At 37.1% G+C, this 16,738-nt stretch overlaps 1 protein-coding gene across 1 annotated transcript; it reads left to right on the top strand.

Moving 5' to 3' along the window:
* Positions 1 to 1,002: 1,002 nt before the first annotated feature.
* LOC145067442 (uncharacterized) lies at positions 1,003 to 1,665 on the top strand. Its single transcript, XM_079014581.1, has 2 exons — positions 1,003 to 1,239; positions 1,324 to 1,665. The coding sequence occupies exons 1-2, from the start codon at positions 1,003 to 1,005 to the stop codon at positions 1,663 to 1,665; spliced, it is 579 nt and encodes a 192-aa protein (XP_078870707.1).
* Positions 1,666 to 16,738: the final 15,073 nt, after the last annotated feature.

Raw genomic sequence — 16,738 nt, 5'->3', positions numbered from 1 at the left:
CAAATCGAAAATCGGGAAACAAACTGCTGGACAATAAGTACGACGTTGTTCCATGTATTTGTCCGGCTGATATCATGAGAACAGAGGATTATATGATCACTTATCTAAAATGGCGCTTCATAGTTCAACAGAGTTTTCGAGAGCTACGATTGCTGGTTGGTTCCTGAAGTAACATACACAAATATAGTTATTAGACTTATCCAAGTGGGAGTCTATTGGATAAGGTGTCTAAGTCCATAACTTATTTGGTATATACTTGACCCGACCCGGCATGGTCCATTTGGGTTGCATTTCATCCAAACTATTTATGGATAATTTTATGAGAGTTATACACATATGTTTATTAATATATTGTAAGTTATAATATATTAATATGAAGTCATGTTATTTAATTAGTCTTAGTCTTAAATTAATTATGAATTAATTTAGAGATTAAAAGGAAGACTAATTAGATTGTGGGCTATTGGTTTTATATAGTGTGGGCTAACACTCATTTGTTAATGGGCTAGGCTTATATGGAAGTCCATGGATGATCCATGGAGCTTTTAACCCATGGATCCTTGGAAAAGGAAAGGTCATGGGTTATTAGGGTTTCACCCTAATCATGTACACTATATAAGCATGCTTATGTTGCATGAAATGGCCACTAGAGTGACTAGTGTTACTAGAGTATGTGTGTTTGTGTGTGACCGATTTTACAAGTGTGTGTACACTCTCTCAAAGTTTTCCAAGAGTTTGTGGTGATTTGTGATTCCATTTGAGGCATTCACACTATTGGTGCTTGGCCCTCAAACTCCTTAGGGATCAAACTCAATCACATTAAAAGGTATGTAATCTCATCTAACTTTTATATGTTTAAATGTTCCCCATGCCATGTTAGATAGGTTATGAACCTTGGAAAATTATTATTTTGCATGTATTTAGACAAACATAGATCCAAGGTTTATTAGGGTTGCATGCACACTTAGGAAGTGTTAGATTGCTCAAAACCCAACAGTTCCAATGACTGGGAAGGGAGTTATGAGGGTTTACTCTTTGGTGATCAAAAATAGTAAATTAGATTGGTTCTTGGCTTTTAAAGCAGTGGTTGATAGGTTTCAAGGTTTGCAGGAGGCAACTTTAAATAGGAAGTTATCTGATCATTATCCTATTTTTCGTCATGATTTGAAGGTTGATTATGGTCCTACTTCTTTTAATCTCTTTAATTCTTGGTTGATAATGGATGGTTTTGATGATTTGGTTTGTGGGTGTGCTACTGAGTTTGTTATTCAGCAACACTAGAGCAAGTTTGTTTTGCTTAAAAATAAAATCAAACTTCTTAAGAATAAGATTTGGGATTCACACTTTAGGGCTAAGGAGGCTTGTAAAGCAAAGAAGGTGCAGTTGGAGTCTCGGTTGGCTGATATTGATAGTTCTATTGATGGTGGGCTTTCTTCGATTGATTTGGTAAATGAAAGGAAGAGTATTATTAGGGAGCTTGGGAGTTTAAAAAAGGTTGATGCTGCTGATTTGGCTCAAAAGCCTAAAGTGCAATGGTTGGTTAAAGGGGATGAGAATTCTGCTTTCTTTCATGGTATGTTAAAAAATAGAAGATGGCAAGCGTTGATTCGTGGGGTTTCTGTTGGCGGAGAATGGGTGTCGGATCCAGTTTTTGTTAAAAATTAATTTTTTGATTATTATTCTTCTAAATTCGAGAGCTCATAACATTTGGATGTCTAATAGAAGTATTCAGTTTTCTTCTCTCGGGGCTGACACAATTTCTTTTTTAGAAGAACCTTTCTCTCCTGACGAAATTAAAGAAGTTGTGTGGGATTGTGGTGGGGACCGTGCTCCGGGTTAGGATGGGTTTCTTTCAAATTCCTTAGACATTTTTGGGATGTTTTAGGTTCTGATGTCATTGTCTTTGTTTAGGATTTTTTTCAAACCTATTATTCCTATGGGGTGTAGTTCTTCTTTTATCACTCTCATCCTGAAGGTTGATAATCCCTTAATGATTAAGGATTTTCAGCCTATTAGCCTTATCAAGATGCAATTTAAAGTTATTTCTAAGTTATTAGCTAAAAGATTGACTTCTGTTCTTCCTGATGTTATTGGTGTGGAGGTATCTGCTTTTCTTTAGGGTCGTCAGATCCTTGATGGCATGCTTAATGTGAGTGAATTGATCTCTTGGTATATGAAAAAAAAAGTAGAAGTTTCTTACTTTTAAAGTTGATTGTGAGAGGCTTATGATTCAGTTAGCTAGGATTATCTAGACCAGATTATGCAGTTTATGGGTTTTGGACTCAGGCGGCGTTTGTGGAGTATATGGTTATTTAAAAACTCGAAATGTTCTTTCTTACTTAATGGGAGACGTACTAATGAATTCCCGGTATTTAGAGGCTTGAGGAAAGGAGACCCTATCTCTCCTTTCTTATTTATAATTTTTATGGGAGGCTTGCATTTTTCTATGGAAGATGTTGTTGCTTCAGGTATTTTTCGGGGTGTGAGAGTGAGGGATTCCAATTTGTTCTTTTCCCATCTTTTTTACGTAGATAATGTGTTGTTTATGGGTGATTGGGATGAGATAACTGTTAGGAATCATATTATTATCCTCAGGGGTTTCCTTATGGGGGTTGGAGTGGCTGATTCAGAAGTTGTTTCCCTAGCTTCTTTCACGGGTTTTGCTGTGACTTCTTTCCTTTTTTCTTATCTTGGGATTCCGGTGAGTGGGTCTATGACACGAGTGTCTAGCTGGAGTGTGGTTGTTGATTGTTTTCGTATGTAGCTTTCTAATTGGAAAGTTAAGCTTACTATTTTGGTGGCCGGTTGACTTTGACCAAATCCATTTTGGGAAGCCTTGGTATCTATTTTGTATCTTTGTTTAGATTACCCACTACTATGTTTCATTTGTAGGAATCTTGTAGAGCTAAATTTTTTTGGGGGATGGAAGAAGGTTATCGTATTTAGTGGGTGAAATGGGATGTGGTTTCAAATTCTAGAGATAAAGGTGGCCTTGATATTGGTAGCTTGGAAGCTTCCAATCTTGCTCTTTTGTACAACTAAAAGTAGCGGGTTTTAAATTAAACATGTTATTTATGGGTGAAAGTTATTAAGGGGCAGTATGGAGATTCGGGGGGCTTGTTAGGTGGGTGTCGGCACTATGGAGGTGGGGTGTGGCAGAAAATTGTGGCCTCTATTAATCAACTCCATGATCGGGATGCGGTTGATAAATATGCTATGTCTATCGTCTTAGGTGATGGGTCTATTGCGAGTTTATGGGAGGATGATGGTGTGGTGGAGTCGTGTTCAAATATGAGTATCACAGATTGTATGCCCTTTCTCTTCTCAAAGATGGTCAAGTTTGTGATTTTTGGATTCTATGGGTTGGATTTTCTCCTGGCGTAGGCCTATTAGAGGTGGGGGTGAATCTATGCAATTAGAAAATATTTTGTCTATTTTGTCCTCGGTGGTGTTGTCTACTGTCCCGGATAAGTGGTCTTGGGATCTTGATCCCAGTGGGTGTTTCTCTGTTAAATCGGCAAGTGTAACATCCCGAGTCCCAGGTACAATTTTAAAAGCTTTATATTCATTTTAATGTAGGAACTCGACGATTTGGAGGCCCCAGCTCGTCGTGTCGAACCTAGTCGGCTCGCGTGATTTATGACTTCTACTCAACGACATGGAGGACCCAGACTCCACAAGTAGAGGTTGTGGATGGAAACCCTAAATTTTAGGGTTTGCACCTTATTTAAAGAACTTATAGTCCTTTTCTAACCTCCCTCGTCGTCATTATAGCCAGAGGATACCCTAGATCGAGTCCTAAACCCCCATTATGTGTGTTGAGAGCTTGAAAGGTGTTATTTGTTGATTTTGGAAGGAAAACTTTAAGAATGAGGAGATTGGATCGATAAGGAGGAAGCGGATATGTCATCTACTTCGTTTTGCCAAACAATCTGAGGTATAAAGCTAATACCTTGACCCTTGCATGCTTAGATCTTCTTTTATGGAAATTTATGGTCATTTTTCGGGTTAATGGAGCCACTCTTGGGTTTGAGCGTGTCACAAGGACATGGTCTCAGATCTGGACTCCTCTGGGCCCCAAATTCATAAAACTATCGACTTTATATTGTGTTGGCCATTCTCCATGCCCTAAACCTCACTCTAGACTTGGTTTTGGTGATTTAAGTCTTTTAATACCTTGCATGCATGTAAAGTTTGCAGCTTTACATGCTTCACCTTAGGAAGATAGATCTACAATTTGGAGCTTTGGGGTAGCTTAAAACGTCTGAATGGAAAATGGACTTAAGGGACTCGACGAGTTGTGTGGTCAACTCGACGAGTCAGATGAATATTAGCCGTTTTTGGTTTTGTTCATGGACTCGACGAGTTAATCAGATGACTCGACGAGTTAGTTAGGGTTTTCCCGACATTGGACACTGCATGGACTTGACGAGTTTTCTATAAACTCGATGAGTCAACTAGGGTTTTCACGATTTCTCGAGTTACAGAGGAACTCGACGAGTCAGTGGGCTACAGTCAACGAGTTGGGTCAACATTGGCTGTTCACCTTGACCGTTGACTTTGACTTTGACCAAGGGTTGACCAGTTTGACTTCTAGGGGTATTTTAGTAATTTGGAATTTTATGGAAATGGATCATTGGTGGATGTACGTGTTTGAGTTGGAGCTGTATTTGGGGGAGTTTGACATTATCATCCCGAGCTACTTGTGAGCTAACAAGGTCGAAGGCACCAATGCCAACCCTTTTCGGATTTAGATACAGGTTTACTGTATGTTTATATGCTAGTGACCTGTTATGTCGGTATCCTGGTATATAGTATGATGCTATGTTAGTGACCTGTTAGGTCGGTATCCTAGAATATAGGATGATGCTACGATTAATGATCTGTTTGACCGATTTTATTTTCATATATGCTAGCGTATGATATTTATGTGCACATGATTGTTTAATTGGGGGTAGGGTTGAGGCGTTCGTGCTTTGTGCTCTAGGCCAACATACCCAGAGCGGACCGGATAAACTGCAAACCTGGCTAGGGAATACTAATCAGGCCGAAGGCCCGACGAGAGGTTCGGATAGGCTGAAGACCCTAAGAGGTGGTCCTGACGTGTTGATGGCTCGGAGAGCGGTCCAGATAGACAGATGGCCTTGCGAGGTGGTCCAGTCATGCTGATGGCTAATTATGTATGTTTTTTGTTTATATGATATTGATATGGTTTGTATGGTGTTGGTATTTTTAGGGAACTCACTAAGCGTCGAGCTTACAGTTTTGGATTTTGTGTCAGGTACTTCTGATGATCGCGAGAAGGCGAAGGCGTGATCGTGCACCTCCTTATGTTTTATGATTTGATTTCGGGATACTCCGAAACTAAACCATTTTGAAAACAAATTTTTAATAATTATTGGTTTTTGAATGATTTAAAATTTTTAATTTGGCAAGATTTTTTATGGGTGTTAAAAGTTTGTATCAGAGCCTAGGTGTGAGTGAAATGGAGGAAACACTCGCATGTCTCAAATGTCTTATTAAGGGCCGGATTTTAAATTGATTTTTCAAATGGTCTTCAAAATACTAAAGGAGGATGCAAGTGAACGATCAGCCATAGCCAGTTGACCCCAAAATACCTTATGGATTATTTGATTTGCCTGATTATATAATGCCTAATAGCCTAGGGTCTTTCCTTATATGAAATTGACATCATTAATAATAGTTGCATAATGTATGCATCACAACCGTACATAATTAAGATCTTATAGCCTGAGAATTTTTGGTTTGGCCTTATTTCCTATTCTTGTTGGATGAAGGTCTTACGGTAGGATCAGGTATTCGAAAATCTATAGGGCCCAACGCTATGTATGGCTAGCATATATGAGTACTGCAGAGTTTGTGGAAGCTTCATAGGTGGGTTGTGCGAGGTCAGTAGGCCAGTTATGAGATATTTAGCATTCCTCTAGCAGAGACGATTGAGCGCTCGCCATGCATATGTATATTTTTAGGGCGTTGTGATGATACTTGAGACAAATATGGGTAGGTGTGGAATATAGTATGGGCCCGTACTACTGAAAGCACATGACCCATACGCGTAGTAAGGAAGTCACAACTCCTAGGGCCTTGTTCGGAGTTGGTTCCTGGATTATTATGTGGAATGTTTGATATCTTCTTGGTATATTTTTCAATATGGTGGTTACTAGACAATTTGTGACTGGATCTCGATCAGGATCAGGAGAAGGCGATCAGGAGGGACTAGCAGTGCCCGAGGTCATTGGTCAGATGAGGTCGGATGAGCTGGATGCCAGGATTGGAGATATCTTGCATGATGAGGTTGCTACTTTGTTCCGGGCAAAATTTTCGGAGATGTTTAGGTCTATTAAGACAGCCATGGTTGAGTGTTTTGACGAGCGCTATGCAGCCATTGCTGAGACGGCTGCTGTAGCAGCTAAAACAGTTGTAACGGCGGTAGGGAGACGAGCCAGTTGGGCATTTCAGTACCGGGACTTCCATAACACAAAGCCCCCAACTTTTTATGGGGTAAAAGACCCGATTGTAGCCATGAGGTGGGTGTCTGACATGGAGGGATGTTTCTTCATGTGATCATGTCCTGCTGACCAAAAGTTTAGATGTGCTTTGAATTTGCTGAGGTCCGGGGCAAAGGACTTGTGGAGGTTGATGACAAGGTCGTACACTGATGTTCAAAGAGTTGCAGTTACTTGGGAGCAGTTCAGGGATATGTTCCGCACTTGCTATATTCTGCGGGTCGAGCGGGACTGGTTAGCTCAGACGTTTCTTGATTTGAGGCAGGGTGCGGAGACGGTGACGGAGATCACCCGTATGTTCACGGAGAGGGCGATGTTCTACCCAGAGTTTACTTATGAGCAGGCTCAGATGACATGTTATTATTGGATAAATATCTAAGTCCATAACTATAATTGGTAAGACTTGACCCGACCCGGCATGGTCCATTTGGGTTGCATGGCATCATGCACTTGGATAGACTATAATGAGAGAAATAACACTTATGGTTGATTAATATATTATAAGTTCTAATATATTAATGGTATTATTTAATTAGTATTGATCAATAATTTATCTACAATTAATAAAGTGATCAAAAGAAGACTAATTAAATATATGGGTTGATTGTGTATATCATCCATACTTGTATAGCGAGCTAATGCTCCATGGATAATCAAGTTGGGCTAAAACCCATAGGATGGTCCATGGATGCTCCATGGTGTATTTGAACCCATGGATCCAAGGAAATGGAAGGCCGTGACAATTAGGGTTTACCCTAATTGTAACAACTATATAAAATCATATTCTTCGGGAAAAATCGGTACTATGAATAATAAGAAAGGGCTAACCTATTTTAGGAGTGTGCAAGTTTCTCTCAAGTTATTCCAAGTGTATTTGGTGTTGTGTGAACCATTTGAGGTGTCACATTTGAGGCACTAGGCACTTAAGCTTCATGAAGACATTCTACATCAAAGGGGTATGTATTCTATCTTGTTATATTCATTATTTTGTATGCTAGATTAGGATAATACCTTTGATGTTCATTTCTGCATGTATAATATAGAAAACATAGATCCAAGGTATTTATGGTTGCATGTACACTTAGGAGTGTTAGAATGCTCATAACCCAACAGTGGTGTTAGAGCCTAGGCTTGTTTTCTTGTTATACTTGCAAAAGTAGCTGGAAAAATCGAGTTTTCATGCTGTCTGCACAGCAGACTCGCCGAGTCCAAGGTAAAATGCATCCAACTCGCCGAGATGGTTTGTGCACTCGACGATTTGGACCCCCTGACAGCATATATTCGATTGTTTTGGCTGTAATTTGATTAGGAACATTACCCTAAGATGTTTTTGGACTTATAAACTTGTTTTTGATGTGGTAATGTTCATGCTAATCCAATTTCTAAGATGGTTGTCATAATTTCAAGATTTGTATTAGTTTGTATGTTCATGCTAATTTCTTGAAGATTGATGGTTTGAATTATCTTGTTCTTAGATTAATAGAATAGTTGTGTGAAATAGTTGATTTCAATCCATTTTAATCTAAGAGTTGATTCCAAAGTGTGTTTTTGTAACTTGTCCTCAAGTTATATGAGAAGTCACATTTAAGAATCATAAAACTCATAAAAGTTGGAAAAGGTTACAAAATGAACAGTCTAGTTCTAATTAAATGGTTTTATGACTCCATAACTTGTCCTCAAGTTATGGAGGTTCAAGAGTCTCTTCATTAAATAACAAATAAATAAAAAGTGTAGCCTTAATTAGTTCAAAGTCTTTCATAACTTGTCCTCAAGTTATGGAACTTGAAGAGTTTTAATTAAAACTACTTTAAACTCATAAGTTATGGAATTAATTAGTTTTGAATAGTTTCAAAACTTGCCCTCAAGTTTTGGAATTTGAAAAAGTTTTCTATTATGAATACTTTAATTCCAAGTTAAGCCCTTAGAATTTTAAAGAGTTAAAATTCAACCCTTATAATTTATAATATTATAAGTTAATAATATTTATATAAGTATCAGAGCAAGTCAGTCTTACCGTTAGTAGGCCTCATTCACGAAGCCGGTCTATAAGGGGGGGGGGGGTATAAGGTTACTGCCTATAAAATGGTAGTTTAATGGGTGTCCAATCTCACCCACCGCTTCCTTGACCGGTGGAGGGTCGTTAGCCGAACGGGTAGGACAAGGACTAGAATTCCTCCTTCATTAGAAGTATTAATGATAAATACTAAGTAACTAAACCATTTATAAATAGCCTATCTTAGTCACTTAGGAAAATGTGAATAAGGTGCTCATCCATGAAATTACACTTTGCACTTTGTTTAAGTCGGTTAGTGGAGCGTGTGTGGTTAACCGGCACACTAACTTGTATTTAACAAGGTAGGCAAAGGGTAACTTAATGTTTATCATAGTATCGATGGAGCGTGTGTGGTTAACCGGCACATCGATTGAGGGGTAAACACTTAAGGGTACCAAGTATATTTGCATGGTTATTCACACCTTGTTTTGTGATCCTCAGCATCCCAGTCACAAAACCTGAAGGGCACACTCGAGATTGAAACATGCCATTGAAAAGTTCAATGAATCTCAAAAAATCTAGGAGTTTCAAATCCAATTAAAACCTAATAATACATTTCGTTTATCTTGGTGGAAATTGGTGAATCGTCATTCACATACCTTCAAATATTTTATAGCTTGGATTACGGCATCCCTCTTCTAAGTTAGAAAATAGTTTGTTGGGTCCTAGCCTTAATATTTCATATTGGGTGTTATATTAAGGACTTTAGATCAACTATCTTGAATATCTCCCAAAAGATGTCTGGTTTAGACATTTATGATCTTCCCAAATCTCTTGAAACAAGCTTTCCTAAATGAAGATGATGTCCCATGGAAATCATACTTGTTTCACCTCCTCCAATTATTCTCCCTAACCCACAAGTTCTTGAAATGTTTAAGGTCACTCAAGCCCTTTTGACAAGTAAAGGTCTATGTGTGGTCACATCTTGGAGATGAAGTCACATATTGACAAGCCGGGAGAGTTGGGTGTCAAAGTCTTGAGAAAGTTGGTGGCTCAATCACTTTCTAAGTCACATAGTGAGTTCCTTTGGGAAACCTATGAAATAGACTACGACAATATCCTTAATGATCTTATCTATTTGCTAAGATCAACTTCCTAAAACTTTATGGACATTGACAATGATGACATTGGATATCCAGTAAAGCTCTCTCTTCCCAATGGAAAGGGATCGGCCATAGTCATCTTCGTTGACCAAATGGTAAACAAAGAGGCTAAGTCTGAGATAGTCCCATTATTAATGGTCCATTGCCAAAGGAAGGGGCATTGGTTGCGAAGCTGCCAAATTTACCTGAAAGATCATAAGGCTGGTAAAGTCAATAAGTTTGACTCTACTTCAGGTAAAGTACACTATCTAACTCCGTTAAGTTTCTATTCTGAGATTGTTCATACATGATGTGATAGGGTCACATGTTGATGTTTTAAGAATCAAAGAAAAGTGAAGAAACTTAAAGAAAGAATATGCTGAATCTGATCACGTAGATGGATTTCTATCACATAGTTTGAAGATCGGATTCTTGAGCTACTTCTTAGGAGTTATGATATATTGCTTAGGAACATATAACAACATAGTTTTCTTGCTCTTTTGCATTGTAAGGGTAGTTTTTCTGCAAAGTTTTAAAATAAAAGAAAAAATTTTAATTTTATTTATTTTAAAATATCCTTACAATTGAATTTGTGCAAAAGAAGTGTTGTTTATATGATTCCATTGATAGCAATATTGGAAATATGAATTTGATTCTTTCATTTGTGGTAGTGTCTAAATTTGCCAAATAAGGAAAGATACTCATCACTCAAGTTTCAGTTGGATAGAAACTTGGAATCATGCAAGTTGTATAGCATGATGAATAAGAACTTTCAAGAATTTGGAAATTAAGACTAACTACTTGTTCACATGGATGTGTGAGTCAAGTGAAGGACTAAGGGATCAAGTACACTTTATTGTCCACTTATCAAAGTCCACCACAAAAGATGGATAAGACTATTCATCATGATTTACTAAGGTTTAGTAAATATGATTATACTTACAAGCTTAAGTATAATTCTGAAACGTTGGAAAAACTTCAATGTATGACGGAGCGAATAAGAAGAATCAAATTAGGCATAAGGATAAAAGTTTCTCAAATCTGAAAAGATGGGAGAGTACTTTAGTAATCATGTATATATAATCATCTTAATGATTAAGAGACCTTATCGCAATTCATTCTCTAAGAGCATTTTGATAGCTAAGAAGAGGAGCTATGAATTGTTGAAGTGGTTAAATCAAGAAGATGAGTCATATTTCATTCCATAACAATTCTTAGAGTCATACTCCAAGATTATAACTTGAGTGACATGTCTTAAAGAAGGTTTAAAAAATACTTGTCAAATGTAAGAGTAAAAGTTTTCTACTCTTGTACATTTGAAATTGGTAAGTTGTGATGTTTTGGATAAAACAAAGACCAACTAAGGCTAATTATGTTAAGTGTCTGTCTTGATTAGAATCCACACTATCTCTTGAATATTTGGCAAGACAGTCTTATAGTCAAGAGGACAGTGGGAGTCTTAAAGATCCTGAAAAGAAGTTCAAGATCTAATCAAGAATAAAAACCTGTAATTTAACACTAACACACGACGTGAGGTTTATAACCTATCGTGTTGACATTTCTGTACCCATTCCAGTTAAGTTGGCTATACATTTGAGTTCTACATGTTCTTAATTGTTTGCATAACTAGTTGGAAGCAATGGCAGGCCCTTGAGCTGCCAGGTGGCAAGAAGTAAAGATTGCACAAGTTCAATCCATATGAGTTAGGATTTGTCACTAACCTAGTCTTGTGATTATGGTTTTGACAAATTCACATGGATAGGAACACTTACACCATAAAATCTAAGTGTCATAAGGTTTATCTTCGATTCATGAAAATGATGGTAAGGAAACTCTTTTACTAAGTAGATTCTGAGTAGATAGCAATTGTGGGAATGCCAAAAGGTCTAAACATTATGATTACGGCATCCCTTTTCATAATTTTTTACACACACCTATGAGGTATCTAAGGCAAGGTGGATGATTTTGATAAAGTTTTATCAAAGAAATCTAGTATCATAAATCTGAACTTTGGTAAGAAAGTCAATAAAGTATTGATTTCTAGAAGTCTAGCTGATTTCTGAGTACATGTCAAAGCTAGTGGGAATATAAGTGTTATTCTAATAATCATCATGTTCGTGGGAACATGATAATTATGATAAAGGTTGCAAGTTAGCAATGTTAATTATAGAAAACAAAAGGTTCAATTCGTGAGGCTGCAGTGGTTGAAAAAGTTTGTTTTGCTATAATTAAAGGAGAGGAAATTATACTTCATTTCAATTCTAAAAGCTTAGATTGAGATTTTAATCAAATTTAGTCAAGAATATATATGAATTTCATGTTGGAATGGCTCAATATAAGGAAATTCTATATATGAATTCATTATTTGCGTTCTAAATCTTGATTATGATTACTGCATCCCTTTTCATAATCTAAATTATGAGAACTTGGCAAATAGAAATGAAAATATTATAGCAAAAGACTGGTTTAGTCTTTATGTGAGACATCATGAATCTTGTCCCATATGCTTCGGATATAGGATCGATTACATGTGCTATATTCATCTTGTCTAAAACTTTCCAGATACCTGGGGCATTAAGAAGGGAAAAGGTCAAGAAATGGATATGACTAAAACAATTAAGCAATTGTCGAGGACAATCTAAGGTTTACCAAAGATTGGTTGCTCAGGGACAGTTGGGAAGTATAGTGTTAATTGTTGGAAGGACCATATTGACATATTCTGAAAAGAGGCAACTCTTGTTCAGAAGTGATAGTCAAAAAGGGAATGTGGAAATGATCCCATTGGTGGAAGTCGTTAAATAAGTCTGTATAAGATTAGGAAACTTAATGCAAGAAGGATGTTTCTAAGGATTTGATCTTCTTTGGAATGCTTTGTAATGTTTGCTGTCAAATCTTTGTGACTTTGTGCATAATCATTACAAGAGAATCATTGCATATAAGTTGAGAATCTAATAGATTTAGGTAAAAAGGCATGAATTTGGAATTCCTGCATTGCCATAAGAATTCGGGAGTGTGAAATTAGAATCATTGAAAGTTTGGTCAATTGGTTTATTTCACAAAGTAAGGGTCATAGACAAACATAGTATGCATACTTGGTGTATGGCATGACTAGTGTTTAGAAAACATAGTGTACATGCTTGGAGCATGGGACAACTATTATTTTAAATTCAAGAATAAAGTTGATAGCTGAAACAATATGCAATGAATAATGTGCAATCATATGGTGATAAATAAAAGGTGTTTTATTTATATTCATAAGTTCTGAGACCATATTAGATTCATTTATTCTTGTGTTTCACTTTGCATGTTTTGACTTCCATAATAACTAGGTTATTCTTCTGGAATGACTAAGTTATTCAAACCATCCACAGTCAGTCATATGTTGGAAGTAGATATGAATCAAAACTGTCATGGGTTGGCTTGTAGAGGTCCAAGTTGGTGGACAAAGTTGTGCTACAACACTCATGAGTGCTCATAAGTTCTGAGTATTGGATTCAACCCGCGCTCATTTAAATCACTTCATGGATTTTATCACGAGTGATCATGAGACGACAATATCTTATATTCTTCAAACCTAGAGATAGGAGTTGTTACTATGAGTTGATAGTACATTGATTGCACGAAAACACATTGGTAACTCGATGTTATAAAATGTGCCTTTGTGTATGATTCAACAAGTAGCAGAACAAGCCATATGAGTCGAAGTTTATCCATTCCTTTTACCTTCGGGATAAAAGCGATATATGTGGGCCCCTCGATGATTTAATGATGACACATGTGAGTGCTTGGCCAAGCTAGGATTGATTTGATTTGTTCAATCAGTCAGTCATCATCAATCGGAAATCGGGAAACAACAAATGGACAGAGAGAATGATTGATAATCCATGTCTCAGTCCATTCGGTATCCGGAATGGAGGAATATATCATCACTTATCTAATGGTCAAGTCATTGACAAAGGTCAGAGTTCATCGGCAAGGTCAGAGTTCGACGGAAGGTTTTGAGAGCTACGATTGCCAGTCGGTTCTTGAAGTCATACTTGCAATAATAGTTTTAGACTTATTCAAGTGGGAGACTATTGGATTAATGTCTAAGTCCATAACTATAATTGGTAACACTTGACCCGACCCGTCATGGTCCATTTGGGTTGTATGGCATCATGCACTTAGATAGACTATAATGAGAGAAATAACACTTAAGGTTGATTAATATATTATAAGATCTAATATAATAATAGGATTATTTAATTAGTATTGATCAAGAATTAATCTAGAATTAATTAAGTGATCAAAAGAAGACTAATTAAATATATGGGTTGATTGTCTAAATCATCCATACTTGTATAGTGGGCTAATGCTCCATGGATAATCAAGTTGGGCTAAAACCCATAGGATGGTCCATGGATGCTCCATGGTGTATTTGAACCCATGGATCCAAGGAAATGGTAGGCCATGACAATTAGGGTTTACCCTAATTGTAACAACTATATAAGATCATATTCTTTGGGAAAAATCGGTACTATCAATAATAAGAAAGGGCTAGCCGATTTTAGGAGTGTTCAAGTTTCTCTCAAGTTATTCCAAGTGTATTTGGTGTTATGTGAGCCATTTGAGGTGTCACACTTGAGGCACTAGGCACTAAAGCTTCATGAAGAAATTCTACATCAAAGAGGTATGTATTCTATTTTGTTATATTCATTATTTTATATGCTAGATTAGGATAATACCTTGGATGTTCATAATTGCATGTATAATAGAGAAAACATAGATCCAATGTATTTAAGGTTTCATTGTCACACCCCAAAACCGGTAACGGCGGAATACGTTTTGGGATGGAGGACGTCATGTACAGTATCATCACAATTGTGTAATAGTAAAAACAAGAAACATGCAACAATTTCATTTACATAGTGAGTTTAATTACAAGTGTGTTCTGTAGAGTTCAACAAACACCAAAAGTATACAAAAATAAGAGATGGATCTTGTATGCTCCACCTTCTCCAAAATGTTGCACCTATACCTGTCTATCTTTGACCTGAGGATACAAGTTATTTTGAAAATGAGTATCAGCATAAAGCTGGTGAGTTCATAAGAGTTTAGTGTAAATTTTAGTATAAAATGTATTAGTGCAGATAGTGTGAAAAGCTGCAGTTTAAATTCGTAAGTAGTAGAAAACTCAAGAAAATCCTATATTTTCCAGAAAATACCTTGTAAGTGAAAGCCTTTAAGTTGCATGTACTTATCTTCATTTAAAACCATTTGTTGTAAAGGTATATTAGTGAGTCTGCAATAGGTAGTGTAATAAGAAAAGTTATGCCTGATATCGGTGATAGTGGGGCAAACTCCCATAAGAAATAGATACTTATTTACTTTGGGATTTTAACTTATTCTTTAGTGTTAGTATTTTAGTGTGAATGTAGTGTATTCCTTGTATGCTACTAATAGTGTGAGTAATAGAGTACCCCATGATCTTCCCGGTCATGCATAATGTAGAAAAGTAGTGGCATCCCTAGGCCTGCACGGCTCGGACTCAGGTTAATAGTCCGGATATAATAGTGTCTGCCCTGTATAGATCTATACATGTAGCGTCGTCTTCCTGTAGGAAAATCTGGGCATAGTATGTAGCGAATAGCGTATCTCGTAGCGAGTTAGTGTGTTATCCCCTGATTAGTGCTTTCTCTTGTATTATAGTGTAGTAGTCTTTTGTATAGTTCGTAGTGAGTTCTCTTACTAGTGTGTCGTAGTGTAGTAGTCTTTTGTATAGCTCGTAGTGAGTTTTCTTACTAGTGTGTCGTAGTTTAGTAGTCTTTTGTGTAGCTCGTAGTGAGTTCTCTTACTAGTGTGTCGTCTGGTAATAATGTGTATTATAATATGTAAAGTAGTGGCAGTAACGAGTAGTAGTGGCCTTAACTATACCCATTATAGTTAACTTAGTGTGTGTAATTCTTGGCAATTAGGTAGTGTAGGCATCGAATGAAATGAAAAGGATCGTATCCAACACCAATATACATGATATATAATTAAGAAATCAACGACAGTCGGACGGATAACAACTACCCTATGCCCACAATCAAACAAGAACAGGAAATAAGGCGAGCTATCGGTCCTAAGTCCTTCAAGTCTTACTTATATAAATATATTAGTGTGGTTACATTTTATAAGAAAATATATTTAATAAAAATCTTTTCAAAAGGGAACATTTATAAAATAGTTTATTTATCCAAAATAGTTTTGAAAACGCAAAGTTCTTTTATAAGGCATAGTGATAAATCACATGTGATTTGAACTACGGATAGTGAATCACATGTGATTAATTTTCATAAACATGTATATTTGACTTGTATCCCCCCTAAAACATTAAAAACATTTGAAAGGTTCATTAAAGGGGTATAAACTCACAGTTTATGATAGGGTTCGAGTGTCAACGGTTGCCCTGAATGCCAATGGTCCCTATAAATCATGTGATGACATATAATTGGGTTAGAACTAGGGTGTTTCATGCTTAAACATGATGGAAAAACATCCTTAGGACTCGACATTACTGAGTACAAGTGTCTCATGATCGATACTTAATGATTCATGCAAGTTTAGGGCCAAAAGTCGGCATTTGAGTGAGTGCATGGCCTTGAAATTTAGTGTGCGGCTGAGGTGTGCGGCCAGAAGGGTGTGTGAGGCTGCACACAAGTGTGTGAAGCCTTTCAGGTGTGTGTGCGGCCGCTCAGAGTGTGTGTGCGGCCGTACACAGGAGTGTGCGGCCGTATTCTCCTCTTGTGAGTCCATATGAAGTGTTTGCTCTTCACACTAAGGATATTTGAATGTGTGCTGCCCCCCTCATGAAGGTGTGCGGTCGTACACCTTCAAGGGACTATGAATATGATGAGTTTTAAAGCTTGGGATTCAAGTGTTTACCACTAATAAGCTTGAAGATGAACTAGATCACAAATATGAGGCCTTCAAGGTGTTCTTGGTTGAAGATTTTAGAGAGAGAAAGTAGAAAGAGGGTAAGGAGCATCCAAATGAATGAATGAAGAGGGTATCCATCAATATATATGTTTGGGTGTGAGGCTGGAGGGTGTCCG

The sequence above is a fragment of the Lactuca serriola genome, chromosome 8, assembly GCF_051521515.1.
Source record: "Lactuca serriola cultivar US96UC23 chromosome 8, Lser_US96UC23_V15, whole genome shotgun sequence".
In the NCBI taxonomy this organism is placed as follows: Eukaryota; Viridiplantae; Streptophyta; class Magnoliopsida; order Asterales; family Asteraceae; genus Lactuca; species Lactuca serriola.
The sequence above is the reverse complement of the archived record's forward strand: the minus strand, read 5'-3'. Positions and strand labels throughout refer to the sequence as shown.

Excerpts from the sequence above, each read along its gene's own strand:
- LOC145067442 (XM_079014581.1), top strand. The coding sequence starts at position 1,003 with ATGACTGGGAAGGGAGTTATGAGGGTTTACTCTTTGGTGATCAAAAAT. Across the intron at positions 1,240-1,323 it reads TGGATGGTTTTGATGATTTG|AATAAGATTTGGGATTCACA; the intron begins GTTTGTGGGTGT and ends AAACTTCTTAAG.